This window comes from Penicillium robsamsonii, assembly GCF_028829455.1.
Source record: "Penicillium robsamsonii strain IBT 29466 chromosome Unknown utg000004l_segment0_segment0, whole genome shotgun sequence".
In the NCBI taxonomy this organism is placed as follows: Eukaryota; Fungi; Ascomycota; class Eurotiomycetes; order Eurotiales; family Aspergillaceae; genus Penicillium; species Penicillium robsamsonii.
In genome coordinates, this window is record NW_026643222.1 from 392,064 (window position 1) to 406,975 (window position 14,912).

Below are 14,912 nucleotides of genomic sequence, written 5' to 3' on the forward strand. Positions count from 1 at the left end.
TCGTCCCATGTTTCATACCCCCTTATTTTCTTCGATTTCAATCATCTACTTACCCATTTCCCTGTATTATGAGCTTTCACGTTTTTGTCACTTTCCCTCTGTCGATTCCGTCAATACCTTGCCCTATAGCCCTAACCTACCCCCATCTTTTCCCACTCCGTTCTTCACATATTCCTTTTTTTCTCTACTCTCATGAATCCCTCATGACTTGTAGATCTTTTTTTTTATCGATTTCTTATCTTCACGCTGAAAATCCTCGATATTGTACATTCCTCGGCTGTTTTGTGTCGAATCTTCATGTCGCAATCGCAGGGGATCTGGTCAGCTCAGTCGCTTGTTCTGCTTGAACTTCATATGGATGTTCGCTCGTTCATACTGAGTTGTTTGTTTCGTACATTCCTGTCAGTGCAGTTTTCAATGTCGGCTTATTTCTTCTCTGATGCTGTAGAGTACAAATTTGATAAGTTTGAAATTCACAAGTCTGAAGTATCAACAGCAACTTGTATAGATATACAGTATGTATGTACCTTTTACCAGGCGGACCGTACAAAAGGTACTTACGTAAACGGTGTATTTTACGACTAACGTATTCGGCAAGCGAGCGGCGCACGCAAGCGAGTGGCGCACTTAACCCAAACCATTGGATTCAACTATATTTATCTCAACCAAAACATCATTAAATTAATTCAACCAAATTGATTTATCTAGCTAGGCATCTATTGATTTTATGCCCTATTTCTCCACAACCACTACACTTTGGGGAGGCCCGCGAACGTGGTTGTAAAGCCGGCGATAGGCTTCTTCGTGGAGGGGAGGGAGGTGCTTTAACTACTTCCACCAGCTCAGTAATCAATTGAGAAGCTTCTTGAACTGAGAGGCCTTCTTCGGCAGGTATCTGCCTTCGGGATCGAGTGCGCTTTTGCTTCTGCTTCTCGTTAGCGGCGCGTAATTCGCTTACTTCTTTCTCAAGAAGTGCGGCGGATTGCATAGTGATCTGGCATGCCTTTAAAACCTGATTTATCGCGTAATTTAGCGGGCTCGGGGGGCTCCTCGATCTAGCACGAAGTAAAGCTTTAATTGACGAAGGTTACTTTTGTAATTGCACGTAGTTCGAGGGCGTTTTTGGGTCCCAATCGCTTCCTCTACTCGGAGGGGGGTCGGGGTTCGAAGCTGAATATTAAGCTTCGAAAGCACTCTATCAGGTGAAAAAGGCACTAAACCAGCTGCTCCGAAGCTATTTTTAATAGTCTCCGATTTAAAGGCCTCAGTTCGTGCGAGGGGGTATGCTTCGAGGAAATCAAGTTTATCGATATGGTTAATTCCGGTCCGCATTTTCGTCTCGACCAGCCGACCATATGATCGTTTTAACACCGCAAAACAGCCAATATCGAGAGGCTGTAAAAGGTGAGAGGAGTGAGGTGGCATACAGATCGGTATCACCTTATTTTGCTCACAAATCTCGTCGAATTTTGGGGTTAAATGGCTTCCGTGTCCGTCAAGTATCAAAAGTCGATACCCCCCTTCGTACGCGAAGAAGTCGTCGGAATAAAGAGCTTTTCGAGCCAGCGAACTCCAATTTCATCAGAGGTCCAGCCGTTCGGACTAACTTCAAATCGCCAGTTATCCGGAAGGCCCTTAAACCAAGATTCGAGGAAGATTTTGCCTTTAAAAATCACACACGGAGGGAGCGCCCACCCCGATGCATTTATACATTCGATAATAGTCACCCATTCACGATTTCCAGGCTGTAAAAGGGAGCGCCGGCCAGAGAGATCACTCCTCGAAATCACCTTCGCTGTAGCGATTAACCCCATCGCGAAACCGGTCTCGTCGAAGTTATAAACGTCATCGGGGTCGATTCCGAATTGAATGATTATCTTTTGAACTAGATCAAACCACTCATTGATGATTCTAGGGTCTTCACATTTCGCGCGCTCATAGGTATACCGTTTTGAGAATCGAGAGGAGAGGAGAGGACGCCGTTTCACAAAGTTATATACCCATTTTTCGCCGACCGAAAGAATCGGGGTAGTTCCACGCTTTTGAAGAAGAAGATCCGCCATTTCTCGTACCATAGAGGGCCGGGGGGCTGCTCCACGAGAATCCATAGAGAGAATCCATTTTTGAAGAGACTCCTCTTCAATTTGTGTTAATTTAGACGAATTTGCGCGAGAATTCGCGCGGTTTTGTGTACCACTGAGGCGGCGGCGAAGGGTAGTTTCGGGTACGTTAAAACGGCGCGCCACTTCACGAACTGAAGAGATTTCTTTATCCTTAAAAGCCTGGATAGCTAATAAGACCCTACCCTCTTGCTCTGCTGAATTGCTAGAGGATCGGGAGCGAATTGGTGGCATGGTGGGTGGTTGAATTGACTAAGTGCTAATTCATGGACGCGTTTTGGGTTGGGTGCGCCACTCGCTTGCGTGCGCCGCTCGCTTGCCGAATACGTTAACTAACAGGAAGAGGTAAAAGCGGTAGCACCACACATGCAGCTTCCGTGAAGAGTCATTTTCACTGATCTCTTGGTTTGTCTGGCTAAGGCTGATTGCTGTATGGGGTGGTTATGGGCGTAGGTCCAGGAAAAGCGACTCTTGGCTCTTTTGTACCCAGGCGCAAGGCATTTTCGGTCTACACTCCACCGTTGTTCCGGTCAGTGCTTCAAACACCGAATCGATGACGACATTATGGCATATGTACTAGCCATCATTTTACGGATACAATTTCATTTGCACTTAGCTTAGTTGTCTCGATCAAATGCCAAACCTGCAGTCTCACCATGGACTAGGTAATTGGCGCGTTAACTAGATCGTCTGCTCTGTGCCGTAGCCGCTTCAGCTCTCTGCGAATTAGTCATGGGTAGCGAACGATCTGCTTCGGTGACTAATGTCTCTCTGTAGGAATCCAATTCGTGAATTTGATCTCCAGAAAGCGAAGGCAAGGGCAATTTTGGATCCACCCCGAAGCCTTCCAGATTAATGACCACGGCTAAGCAAGAGTTAGTTACATAAGAATTTCTAAAATAGATAGAACAAAGAGACATGCTGTCCGATCCAAGCGTTTATATTCTTGAATCGCTTCAGCTCCCCATACGCAAATTTGCTTCTATGCCGTTGGAACCAAGCATTCGTCCGGTTCATGAGCCAAGACCGCATATTCGGGTTCGGCGTTTGAATCAACATCATTGACCGAGTCGCGATCATGTTCCATCCTTCCACGGAATAATCTAAGTTTTCAAGTTGATTAGCACATTTCCTTCTATGGAGAGTCATTTGAATATAAATACGTCTCTACTGCCTGGATTCGGAGGTAATAATCCAATCTTCGCGGGCCATCAAAGTGCGGAAATACATATTCATTATCAAGCCAACACAAGTTATCACTTACACTCATCAGTACCGTCAAAATGCTTTTCACCGGAAGCTGCATGTGTGGTAAAATCAAATACCAAGCTGATGGTAAGCAATATATCAGCCCTATTGTATTAAGCTGCTAATATCTCTTTGTCTTTTATAGCTGAGCCTATCGCAAAAGCGGTCTGTCATTGTTTGAACTGCCAGAAGGTAAACACTCGAAAATGTCTGGTCTTTTGGATAGAGTATTAACTGCAGCACAGTTTAGTGGTTCTGCATTCACCACCAACTTCATCATTCCCCGACAAACCTTTAAGGTGCTTTCCGGTAAGACATTTGTCTGATCCGCGGCTAGTTACTTCTCTTATCAACTTTTCTTTTCTCACAGGTAACCCTAAATCTGGCGAGTACATGGCGGATTCGGGCTATATGTATCATACTTTTTTCTGTGGGGACTGCGGATCGTCTCTCTATGGTCAGCCTGACTCAATGCCGGATATGATGTCTATTAAAGCTGGATCCCTGGATGGGGGAGCAGCGAGGTTAGAGGGGGGGAAAATTGATGCTGAAGCTTACGCAGAGAGGCGTGTGGCTTATTTGGAGCCAATTGTTGGGGCGAACCAGGTTGAAGGTATGATTCAGCCATGAGGCCAGTAGGCCGGAAGTAGTCTCCTGGCAATTGCAGATTGGATATCATCCCGTTGTACACAAGAACGGAGTAATTTGATTTGTATTACGCAATTTCTCAAACTCTTATGAGATCAGGCGAGTTATATGCACCATCCCTGTGAACTGCATTTTGCTTTCTTGTCATTAACTGCCCGTGGCTATGCTTTCTTCCGTTAGAAATGGAAGTGTCGGCAACAGAGATCAGTTAGAGCATCCTATAGCATAAAGGCAATTGATTCAAACGACATTAACTTTCTATACGTAGCTGAATTGCCAGCGCTAGTATCCTTTTAACCGTGACTGATTAAGCAAAATTACCGATGAAGCTGAACAACTACCCTTTCCCCTGTATCATGGTTAGTCTATTATACGTTTGTTAGAATGTTGCCTCACCTGCCTGGTCCTCAAATCTTTGTTTGGCCCTGTCTATGACATGGGGCTCCCTCTTTTTCTTGATAGTGCTACACGTTACGTAACAATCAATGTAATTATGTTATAGATGAAATTATAACTATACAGGCTTTAAAGATACTGGGACGAAGAATTAGTCACCACACACGGTATTCTAGTATATTGACAGCAACGCAAAAAGCGACATCCGCCCGGCTGAATTTGATCTTTCTTTTTCTGACTCTAGGGAATACCATCTCAATAGCTCACTCTCTACTCAGAGTGCTTTATTCTTTATCGAAAAGTGCGGTGTATTGAAGAGTGTTGCAGACTACTTGATGATACGGTAAAATTTGAAGTCGTTTCAAGGCGTCGCGGGTTCATCTGAAGTGCAGCGCAACAGGACTTTGAGATTGACTAAGACCCCTGGTAAAAATAAACATCACATTTTCGTCAATGAAAATCTCACATTTTTTTAGGAGAATTACCCTTCTCGCTATCGAGCTATGAAGCTTCAACGTTGATGGCGAGATGATCGAGAGGATGCTGTTTTCTAGAGTCCACTCAAATGAGCCGTTGCTCGGACTATACCATTCACTCTTAATTCAAATTCCCAGTTCTTGACACCAGGTCATGTAGTCTCGGCGCAAGGCAAATGGATCACTGACACAGGCCGAATCAACAACTCCCTCTTCAATGACGCCCAAATCGACCTACGTTCGAACTAATCTCAATAATAAAACGCTCCAATGATGTCAACACTAAATCAGCAGACTAGTAAATTATTACACAATGCTAACTCCGCTGTTTAACTACCATGTTTCATGTACTTGCAGTATTCGTGAGTTGGATCTCCAAAATGCCTTCACTGCCTTCACACACAACTCAGAGAACCTTATGACTGCTAGCGATGGCTACCTGTTTAGCATGCTTTGTCACACCTATTCTTGATCTGTTCTTACCTCTCTTTTATTGTGGTGCCAGTAATCTACCTTTGGACTTTTTGTTGTGGTGGTCGGAGCCTTGGTGCCTCAGGCATCAACCCTTTGTCCACACAGGTGGTATTCCGTATTATAAGGGTCCAATCAATGGTATTCAAGTCTCTGTCTTTCTGTATCCACTATTCTGACAATTTATACTATCCTGATTACATAAGAAATATTACTGCATACTGGAGGATTAATAAATCCTCCGGTATTCCGGTATGCTGGTGCTGCATATACCAACACCCTTGCTAGATAGATAGTTTGGGAGCTCGCTCCTCTTGACGAATACAACTCTCTCCCTCCTCTCTTGCCGGACCCCACTACGTAGGTTCCACCAGGTTATGAGCACCTTATCTTACCCGCTATCATCAATTTTTTATCAAGAAAAAGGAGGCATTTATCAAAAACATCAATTTCGACCGCGCAGAGAGAGTCGCGGCACACAACGACTGGATAGGGCGAGACCCACAGCGGGAGACCCCACCTTTCATCAACCAACCAACCAATAAACGACGAGTCCGAAGTACAGCATCTATCGTGATAGTCGCCGTTTATCATCAACAAGGAGTCATCAACAAAGCGTACCTCATTACCAAGCATTTCTCACAAAAGAACCAACCAACCAACCAAAATGGCAAGGCCTCTCTGGGGACCAGGATCCGTGGGTGGTAAAGACTGGATAAGCGTGGAGGATGCCGATCAGACCACTCTGGGTGGTGATCAAGGAGAGGGACTACCAGAAATTGGCAGTTTCGTGCTCTATAAAATAGAGCCGCCGCTAAAGGAAAAAGAGGACTTCGACACTTGGTTAGACACGGTCACTAAGATCCTTCAGGGTCATAACCTCCACCGGTTGATTAACAAAGAGGTTGAAAAGCCAGACAGAGACTCCGAAAATGCAGAGAAGTGGATGAAAATCAGTATGCAAGTGAGAGCATGGCTCCGCGCTGGATTAGATCCCGAGATTGCAAAGGATATCACGTCAACTGGCGAAAGAACCACCTGGGCAGATGACTTTATGCAAGTTTGTAAGAAGCAGCTACGGGGTGAAGGACACGGAGCGTTAAGCGCAGCAATAATACGCTTCGTACGCACAAAAAGAGAAGAGTTCTCAACAATAACTGAGTTCATATAGGCGATGAAGACACGATTCGTCACAGCAAATGACCTCAAAGCATCGTTCTGTGCCTATCACGCCATTATGCTTATGGTAGCGTAACTCTATGAGATCCCAGAGCTCCGAGGATCCATTAAAATCAAAAACAACGAACTGAAATCGATCGTGGATCCAGCAATGACACTGACCACTAATGACTTTTTTAAATACTGTCAGGAAATGATCGATAAAATCAAAGAGATCCGCCTTAATGAGGGACTCGCAGTAAGCGGGACGAACCGGAATCGATAAGCAAAATCCGACAAGAAGGACAGACTGATGAATGCTCCACTAAAAGGGAAAAGCATTAAAGACCACATAAAGGAGTGGAGGAACCACAAAGTGTAACGGTCAACAAATGGAGCATGTTCCTACTATGGAACTAATGGTCATGATGCCAAGGATTGCTACCACCTCGTACGAGAAGATCGCCCTGCAAGTTAGAAACCAAAGCCTGGTCTATGGTACTACAAAACATACCAGGAATTTAAGGAGGATAAGAGCCAGCAATTCACAGGAAAACCCTCAGAAAGGACAAAATAAGCGAATTTCGACGCCGTCGCCACGTCAGTAACCGCTAAAGATAATGACATATACGACTTCTCAGGAGCAGCAATTACTAGAGAAGGAGTCGCATTATCTGGACTAGTAAGCAACACACAGCAGCTCCGGTCAGGAATTAATTAGGTGCTAGACTCCGGTTCTTCATGGCATATCTGCATAAACAAAGACCTTTTCGTCACCTATACCCCTTATAAACCAGGAACAGCAACCGGTTAGGATAGCAGCAATGGTCAATCAGCAACAGCAGAAGGACACGGAGACATCATACTCCTAATCAGGAAGCCGTTAGGAGGCAGATTCGAACTGAGGATTCACTGCGAGTATAAACCAGGAAATAGGTTTAACCTCCTTAGTCTTATAAAAGCAAAGAAAGACCTAGGAATCACCTAGAACATTAAGAACATAACGTTAGTTCGTTAACAGTAAGTAATCGGCTACACGTTTATTGCAAAGAACGTGCCATTCATTAAACTCGCTGATGAACTAAACCCTATAGAAAGCACTAACCAGTAAGCAGAAGGACTCGCCTATGTGACAATCCCTGCGGAGCTAGCACACCGAAGACTAGGCCACGCAGGAAGTTATAAAGGGAGAATCAATAAAGAGAAACTGGGATACGATATCGGATCAGAGCACTTCGACTGTGAACCCTGCGGAAAAGGAAAGTCGAAGAGAATAGTCTCTCGAACCGAGCAAGTGAGAGCAACAAAAGTCGGCCAACTCCTACACGTAGATCTCCATCCAGTGAAACCAAAAGGCATAAGCAAAGAAGGCAAAAACGATAGAGAGTATGCGATGGTCATCACAGACGACGCAACACGATTTCGCATAGCAATATACATTACTAAGAAAAGCGACGCCTCTCAGCACCTTCAAAAATAGACAAAGTAATTCAAGGAGCACGCTGGATACAGTCCTACAGAATAGAGACTCGACAACGGCAAGGAATTCTCACGCTTTATCACCTAGGCGAAGGAGCAGTCAATGATTATCAGTCCCTCAGTCCCGTACGCACACGAACAGAATGGTGTGGCAGAGTACAGTGGTCATTATTTGATGCAAATCGCGAGGACTATGCATATCGACGCGAGCGCTCCAAAGGAACTATAGACAGAGGCGATTAACACTGCCGCCTATATCATAAATCGACTCACTCGCTCAGGGGGTGAAGCACCAATCATCTTATGGAGAAAAGCAATGAACCTTCGAGGAAGTGAGGAGATAAATCTATCATTCCTCCGGGTATGGTACTTAAAGGCATACGTGAATAACCCCAAAGAAACCCGAGTTCAAAGCGCAAAAATGGACCCAAGAGCATGGATCGGATATCTCGTAGGATACGAGGGTGATAACGGTCATTACTACAGGATTTATAATCCAGAAACCAAGAAGATCATAATCCATAGGGATGTCGTCTTCTGGGAACGAAGAAGTCCATAAACATACGATGGAGTAAGCGATATTAAAATCGGAGAAGAAGTCATCGATAGACCACCAAAGAAGAAAGTCGAATTCTCCATTAGAGAGCCTCTATTCAAAATAATCAGGGAAGCCACAAGAACTCTAAATCAGCATGTTAACCCAGGAGAAGAGCATTTCTCGGAGACAGAGGAAACTGAGTTATTCTATAACACAGAGGAAGGGACCCTAGAGGAGCGACTACAACTGCTAAGAGGAAGCAGGACGCCAGAAACGCCTACACAAATCACTCATCAGTAAGCATCGCCCCCAATCACGGGGCAAGCAAGTCGACAAATCCCATACCATATCACATACCCTACCCTACCAGAAGACTAAGCAGAAACCCCTTCTCCAACGCCTTCTCCGCTGGCACAACAGGGAAACCAAGAGCTTTAAGAACAGGAAGATTCACAAGAAGTGACACTAAGAAATCCAGCACGCCTAGATCCACCAGAAATTCTCCGTCCAACCGTCCATCCCACCGTACAAAACGAACCCTAGAGTCCACGCCGATCGCCGAGAACCATAAAGGGTAAATCTCCAGAGAGATACGGGGATATCACGTGGGGGAAATACGGACGAAGAGATAAAGGAGCACAATGCGCTGTAGAAGAGACAGTGGTAAGTGGAGGAGACCAAGAAATAGGACTTCTACCAAGTGATTACTAGGGGAATTCGCCGTTCGGTGTGGGTTTCGCCCTCTCATTAACAGAAAGAGGACCCGATCAAGGATCTACGCCAGCAAGTGATCAACTGAAGTCGTGGAGAGTCAAAATCCCTCGTACACACGGGGAAGCAATGAAGTCAGAATTCAAAGATTAATGGTAAAGAGCAGCAGAGGTCCAAATCGGCAAATTAAAGGCAGCAAATGCCTACGAGATCGTGGAGAGACCACCACCAGGAAGCACAATATTACCTAGAAAGTGGGTCTTCGACCTTAAGACCGACAAAGACAATAACGTACTAGAATTCAGAGCGAGATGGGTTATCTATAGAAACCGCTAACGCCCAGGCTTTAACTTCACAGAGAACACTGCACCAGTCGCACGTGGAGAAACGATGAGGTTATTCCTAAGCATTATGGCAAAGAAAGGAATGATACTCGAATAAGTGGACTACACAGCCGCATATCTTAATGCAGTCATCGACGGACGAACGATCTACATGAAACAACCTACTGGATTTAAAATCGCTGGCGAAAATGGAGAAATGGTATGCCTCGTCCTATAAGCACTTTACGGGCTACGCCAGGCAGGTCATCTATGGTATCAAACTATCATTACACAACTAAGGAGAATGGGATTCGAACCACTGGTCGATGAACCCTGTATCCTAATCCACAAAGAGCGACAGATATGGCTACTTCTCTATGTCGATGACACGCTGATCGCAGTAAGAGAAGAGGAGCAAGTCCAATGGTTTAAACAGACTATTCCATTCAAATACAGAGATCTCGGCAAGCCAAGCAGGTTCCTGGGAAGCAGTCTATCACGGAACAAAAATGGCATTTTCCTTTACCAGAAGGCATATGCAGAGGAGATAATCGTGAAGGCAGGCCTACAGGAAGCGACGAAGGTCTATCTACCAATGAAAACCTCATACAAATCACCGGAAATAACCAGGAATCCCGCCGAAAAAGACGTTCGAGAGTCGGAGGAATTACTGACCGATAAATCATCTCTTACGCCTGGTGAAACAAAGGCGTACGTGGAGGATATCGGAAAGTTAGGCTGGCTAACCGACAAGTCACGCCCTGATATTGCAGTGGCAGTCAACAAACTCCAACGAAGAGCGTCTGCACCAAGAAAAGAGGATCAAGAAGCATTAAAACAACTCAATCGCTATGTGAAAGGCACAATTGATCTCGGGATACTCCTCGGAAAGGATGACACAAACCTTATTGGCTTCGTTAACGCCTCATATCAAGACTGTGAGGACGGGAAAAGCACGGAAGGATTTATCTTTTTCTACGCAGGAGGCCCAATCAGTTGGTCATCGCGAAAGGAGGATATCGTGGCAGGAAGCAGCTCCACAGCAGAGTATATCGCCTTTAACGCAGCAATCAGGGAGTGCTACTGGCTACTCAAAATACTCGAGCAATTAGGAGAGAAATAACCACTTCCAATCATGCTACACACAGACAGTGATAATGCAGTCGCGATAATGAAGAGCGATACATACACAAAAGGAGCGAAGTGGGTCAACAGAAGATATCACTTTGTCAGGGACGCAGTGCGAAATGGTATCATACAGTTGATATTAATCGCAAGCGAAGAAAACGTTGCCGATGCGCTTACAAAACCACTCGGAAGAGAGATATTTGAGCGCATGAATAAGGTAATGATGGCAAAAGAGGCTATGCAGCAAGTAAGTTAAACTGCAGGAAGCAAATTGTGAGAGAAGATCCCCTCGGGTTGTTGAGCCTGGGGGGGTGTGTTGTGGTGGTCGGAGCCTTGGTGCCTCAGGCATCAACCCTTGCTAGATAGATAGTTTGCAGACCACAGCTAGCGGTGGACCCCCTGGAAGACCTGAGGGTGAACCTATGCCTTAGGCATTAATTTCATGGTGTTCTGTATTGTCATATTAGTATCATTGTATTTATGAGTATTATGTCATCCGTATGGTAAGGTAGACAGGGATACATTCTGAGGGGTTTACTAGTAAATTACTAGTAAGGAATCAAGGGTTATACATTCCGAGGGATTTACTAGTAAATTACTAGTAAGGAATCAAGGGTTTGCATTCTGAGGGATTTACTAGTAGATTACTAGTAAATAATCAAGGGTTAGAAATAATGCTATACTTCATGTATATATATATATATATATATTAATTCTGTACACACTATTTTTTTTAAACTATTGTCTAAATCTTCATGATGACAGAATACGAATCAACTTGGTTTAAATTCCGCAATTCTAAGCTTCAAGAGCTTATGGATATTGAACCTCACGCTACCGATCCTCCTACTACAGAGCAGGACATGATGGAAAACAGAGATGAAGATGAGAGGATATTGAACGAGTTACACGAATTTCAGGTATATTATAAAGGTTTACTAGTAATTTACTAGTAATTTACTAATATTATTTTCTAGATTTACGAAGGAGACAATCGGACACAGACGCCGTTAACAAGCGGTACCTATAATCCGATCTCTGCTTCGGAAATTGAATATGTGCCTATGCTTCCAGAGTATCCACAAACCGACCCAAAAGGATATGCCTATGTTGTGAACCTTCAGGGTTTATGTATAGAGGAGAAAGAGGAGGCAATGCAGCATGTAAGTAAGCTTTTACTAGTTAATTACTAGTATCTTACTAGTAGTCACTAACGTTTTTAGGTTCAATATTCGCATAAACGGGATGGCCAGAATCGTGATACCTGGTGTACCTTTCTCCAATGCGATGTGACTAAAATTTCCTCAAATTGCCAAGGGATTAAGCATTGTGCTTACCTTAGTGATTCAATCCGCAATCTATACCATACAAAGGTTGATCAAGAGTTAATAAATAAACTCCTTACAGCAAAAAAGGATACTCAGGGAGGAAGAGTACTAACGAATAAACAACGGATGGCAGTCGCGTGAGTATTTATACTAGTATTATACTAGTAGATTTTATACTAATAATACTCTAGATTTTACGACACTATCCAAAGAGGCTTCCAAAATCAAACGGCCTGTGGAAAGTCAGATGAAACCTGTGATTTCCAACTCCAAAAACATCGTCATCTAGTAAGTGATTAACTAGTAACTTACTAGTAACCTACTAATATATTTCTTCTAGGATATTACAGGATCTACTATCTCGCATATACAATGTCGAAATTGGACAGAAGATCAACGTGGAGACCATTTCTATAAAAGCCTACAATGGCAACGGTCAAATCTTGATTTAGATCTTCTCATAGATCTCCTTGAAAAACGCAAATTCCCTGATACCCAAGAGCACTGTGATACATTTCATAGTCATCGATCGCGAGCGCTAAAATGTGGTACGTGTTTCCTTTACTAGTTAATTACTAGTAACTTACTAGTAAAGGCACTATCCACCCATCCGGTCGTGGTGATTTAATCAAGAGCTCGCCGAAGTGCCAGGTCCAATTCCGGGCTTTTATACCTAAAGATCCTATAAAGCATCCCTATGCAATTTGGGTCTCTCGGGGCGTTCATAACCATCCACCACCACCTCCTAGCAAGCCTCCGTTCGAACTAATTAAAGGAATTTCAAACCTTCTTGCTAGGATGCGAAGCCCTGATCTTTCACTAAGTATTTTACTAGTAGTCTACTACTAAAATACTAGTAACTAACTTCTTATTTAGGTTTTTTCCTTCGAAGCTTTGAGCTCCGTGCATTCTGCGCAAAATATGGCAGTCTTACAATCAGTCAACTCCATCATAGTTTTGCGAATAGAGAGATTTTCACTACGATCTTACAAAAGCAACGAGCCCTCTATTACCCCCTTGGGAGAGAAATGGGGGGAATTTATCATCTTTTAGCGAAGGATCCACATACAAAGGTACGTTTTACTAGTAAACTACTAGTATCTTACTAATATCTTTAAAGGAGTATATTCGCGAGATCATTGATAACGAGAGAGGGACCTTTATCTTTTGTGCACTTGATGAACAATTACAATTATTAGCTTCCCTTGATTCATGGGAGGTTGATATGTCGTATAAACGCGTTCAAGGGATATTTAACGAGGTGATTTTTGCTACATTTCTACCTGACCACGGGAAAAGTAAGTTTATTTACTAGTAATCTCTCTGCCTTTACTAGTACTAACTATCTAATTTACTAGTTATAACCCTCCTTCGTGTATTTACTACCGAAGAGACCACTTCAGGGTATACTACTATATTCGCAGCTGCGTTTAATTTGATTACCCGTGTTACTGGTGTTCCAGTGAAGTTCCATTATTTACATGGTAGTGGGATCAAGTCTATTGTTATTGATATGTGCCCAAAGCAAATGACAGGTACGTACCTCCTTATTTTACTAGTATCTTACTAGTTACTTACTAGTATAAGGTCTTGGCAAAGTTCTAAATGAAACTCAACGTCAAATCGATGGTCGACTTCTTGGTTGGAGATGGCATGCAAGGCATATTCTTATGTTTTGTAAGATCCATTTCTTACGCACGGTAAATAAATTAATACCAGAGCGTGCAGATAATTCGCATCATGAAGCGCGAGCGCGTCTTATCGCTTTAATGGAGTGTGGGAGTAGGGATGACTACTATACCCTAGGCGATTTGATCTCAGGTAAGTAAATCTACTAGTTCTTTACTAGTAACCTACTAATAAAGACTTAAGAACACTCCCCAGAGCTCGCTGGATGGGTCCGGCATAAGCAAATTGATGTGATCGCAGGTGGTATATGTGGGAGTCTTTCTTTAATAGACCCGAGGTTCTATAAAGAAACACGAAGCCATACGAATGCAGTGGAGCAAAGCCACTATAAAGCCTACCGGATGGGTACTCGAGATTCACTCCTATGTGCAGTGTTAAAGTACGTTTACTACTATTTTACTAGTGAAATACTAGTACTAATTAACCCTAGGTCTCGAGTCCTCGATCAAACTGACGTTTCACAACACTTTGCACGTACTACCTTTGGTATAAGGCATTCCTACCATGCTGATGATATGGTAACAAGGTTTAGTAATAGTCTCCGGCGTGAAGGTACGTTTTCTACTAGTAGCTTACTAGTATATTACTAATAAAAATAGAGGCAAAACGACGGAATCGCTACCGTCCTAACAATGATGAGATATCAGATGAGGATCAAGAGCTTTATGGGTATAACTCGTCAGGGTATAGCCATACAATTCAAAGGGCTAGGAGTCGGACTAAGTCACCAAGGAAGTCCCCTCGCAAATCACCTACGAAGCCACTTAACAAAGCTCAAGTTATAGTGTCTCCATCACTAAGGTTTATCTGCTTTATTAGTATTTTACTAGTAACTAACTAGTATAGAATGGCTTCACGACTCCCAATAATCTCAGAAGTTATCAATCTTGACACACCACCGACCGTTATACTAAGCACACCATGCCCACCACGTCGAGGCCGCTTAAGAAGTACTAGCGTCCAACATCGTCCAGCCACACGTTCCACGTAAGTTCAACCCTTTTACTAGTAATTTACTAGTAACTTATATTTCTAGAACCTCTTCAAATTCTCTCCACCAAGATAAGATCGAAGAGACACGTAGGATGATTCAAAAGCTTCAAGAACAGCTTACAGAGCAAGAAAATAAGCTACTTAATATTAAATAGAAATTAAGGGATTAAATTACTAGTTACCTCCTACTAGTACTACCACTTATT

The 14,912-nt window shown here is 43.4% G+C and overlaps 4 protein-coding genes across 4 annotated transcripts; all 4 read left to right on the forward strand.

Moving 5' to 3' along the window:
• Positions 1-3,574: 3,574 nt before the first annotated feature.
• On the forward strand, positions 3,575-3,998 carry N7447_007631 (GFA family protein; the record flags this gene model as incomplete). Its single annotated transcript, XM_057231893.1, has 2 exons — positions 3,575-3,677; positions 3,739-3,998. 2 exons carry the CDS (start codon positions 3,575-3,577, stop codon positions 3,996-3,998), a joined length of 363 nt encoding a protein of 120 aa, XP_057083658.1.
• A 2,028-nt stretch (positions 3,999-6,026) lies between these two features.
• Positions 6,027-6,614, forward strand: N7447_007632 (uncharacterized protein; the record flags this gene model as incomplete). The annotated part of the gene is made up of 2 exons (XM_057231894.1): positions 6,027-6,482; positions 6,531-6,614. The coding sequence occupies 2 exons, from the start codon at positions 6,027-6,029 to the stop codon at positions 6,612-6,614; spliced, it is 540 nt and encodes a 179-aa protein (XP_057083659.1).
• A 3,258-nt stretch (positions 6,615-9,872) lies between these two features.
• On the forward strand, positions 9,873-10,691 carry N7447_007633 (Ty1/Copia family ribonuclease HI; the record flags this gene model as incomplete). The annotated part of the gene is made up of 1 exon (XM_057231895.1): positions 9,873-10,691. The coding sequence occupies one exon, from the start codon at positions 9,873-9,875 to the stop codon at positions 10,689-10,691; it is 819 nt and encodes a 272-aa protein (XP_057083660.1).
• Positions 10,692-11,454: 763 nt separating this feature from the next.
• N7447_007634 (uncharacterized protein) lies at positions 11,455-14,779 on the forward strand (the record flags this gene model as incomplete). Its single annotated transcript, XM_057231896.1, has 14 exons — positions 11,455-11,616; positions 11,674-11,859; positions 11,920-11,965; positions 12,216-12,312; positions 12,615-12,847; positions 12,901-13,097; positions 13,145-13,322; positions 13,383-13,559; positions 13,744-13,845; positions 13,897-14,092; positions 14,144-14,265; positions 14,313-14,397; positions 14,688-14,700; positions 14,750-14,779. The coding sequence occupies 14 exons, from the start codon at positions 11,455-11,457 to the stop codon at positions 14,777-14,779; spliced, it is 1,824 nt and encodes a 607-aa protein (XP_057083661.1).
• Between the last annotated feature and the right edge of the window lie 133 nt (positions 14,780-14,912).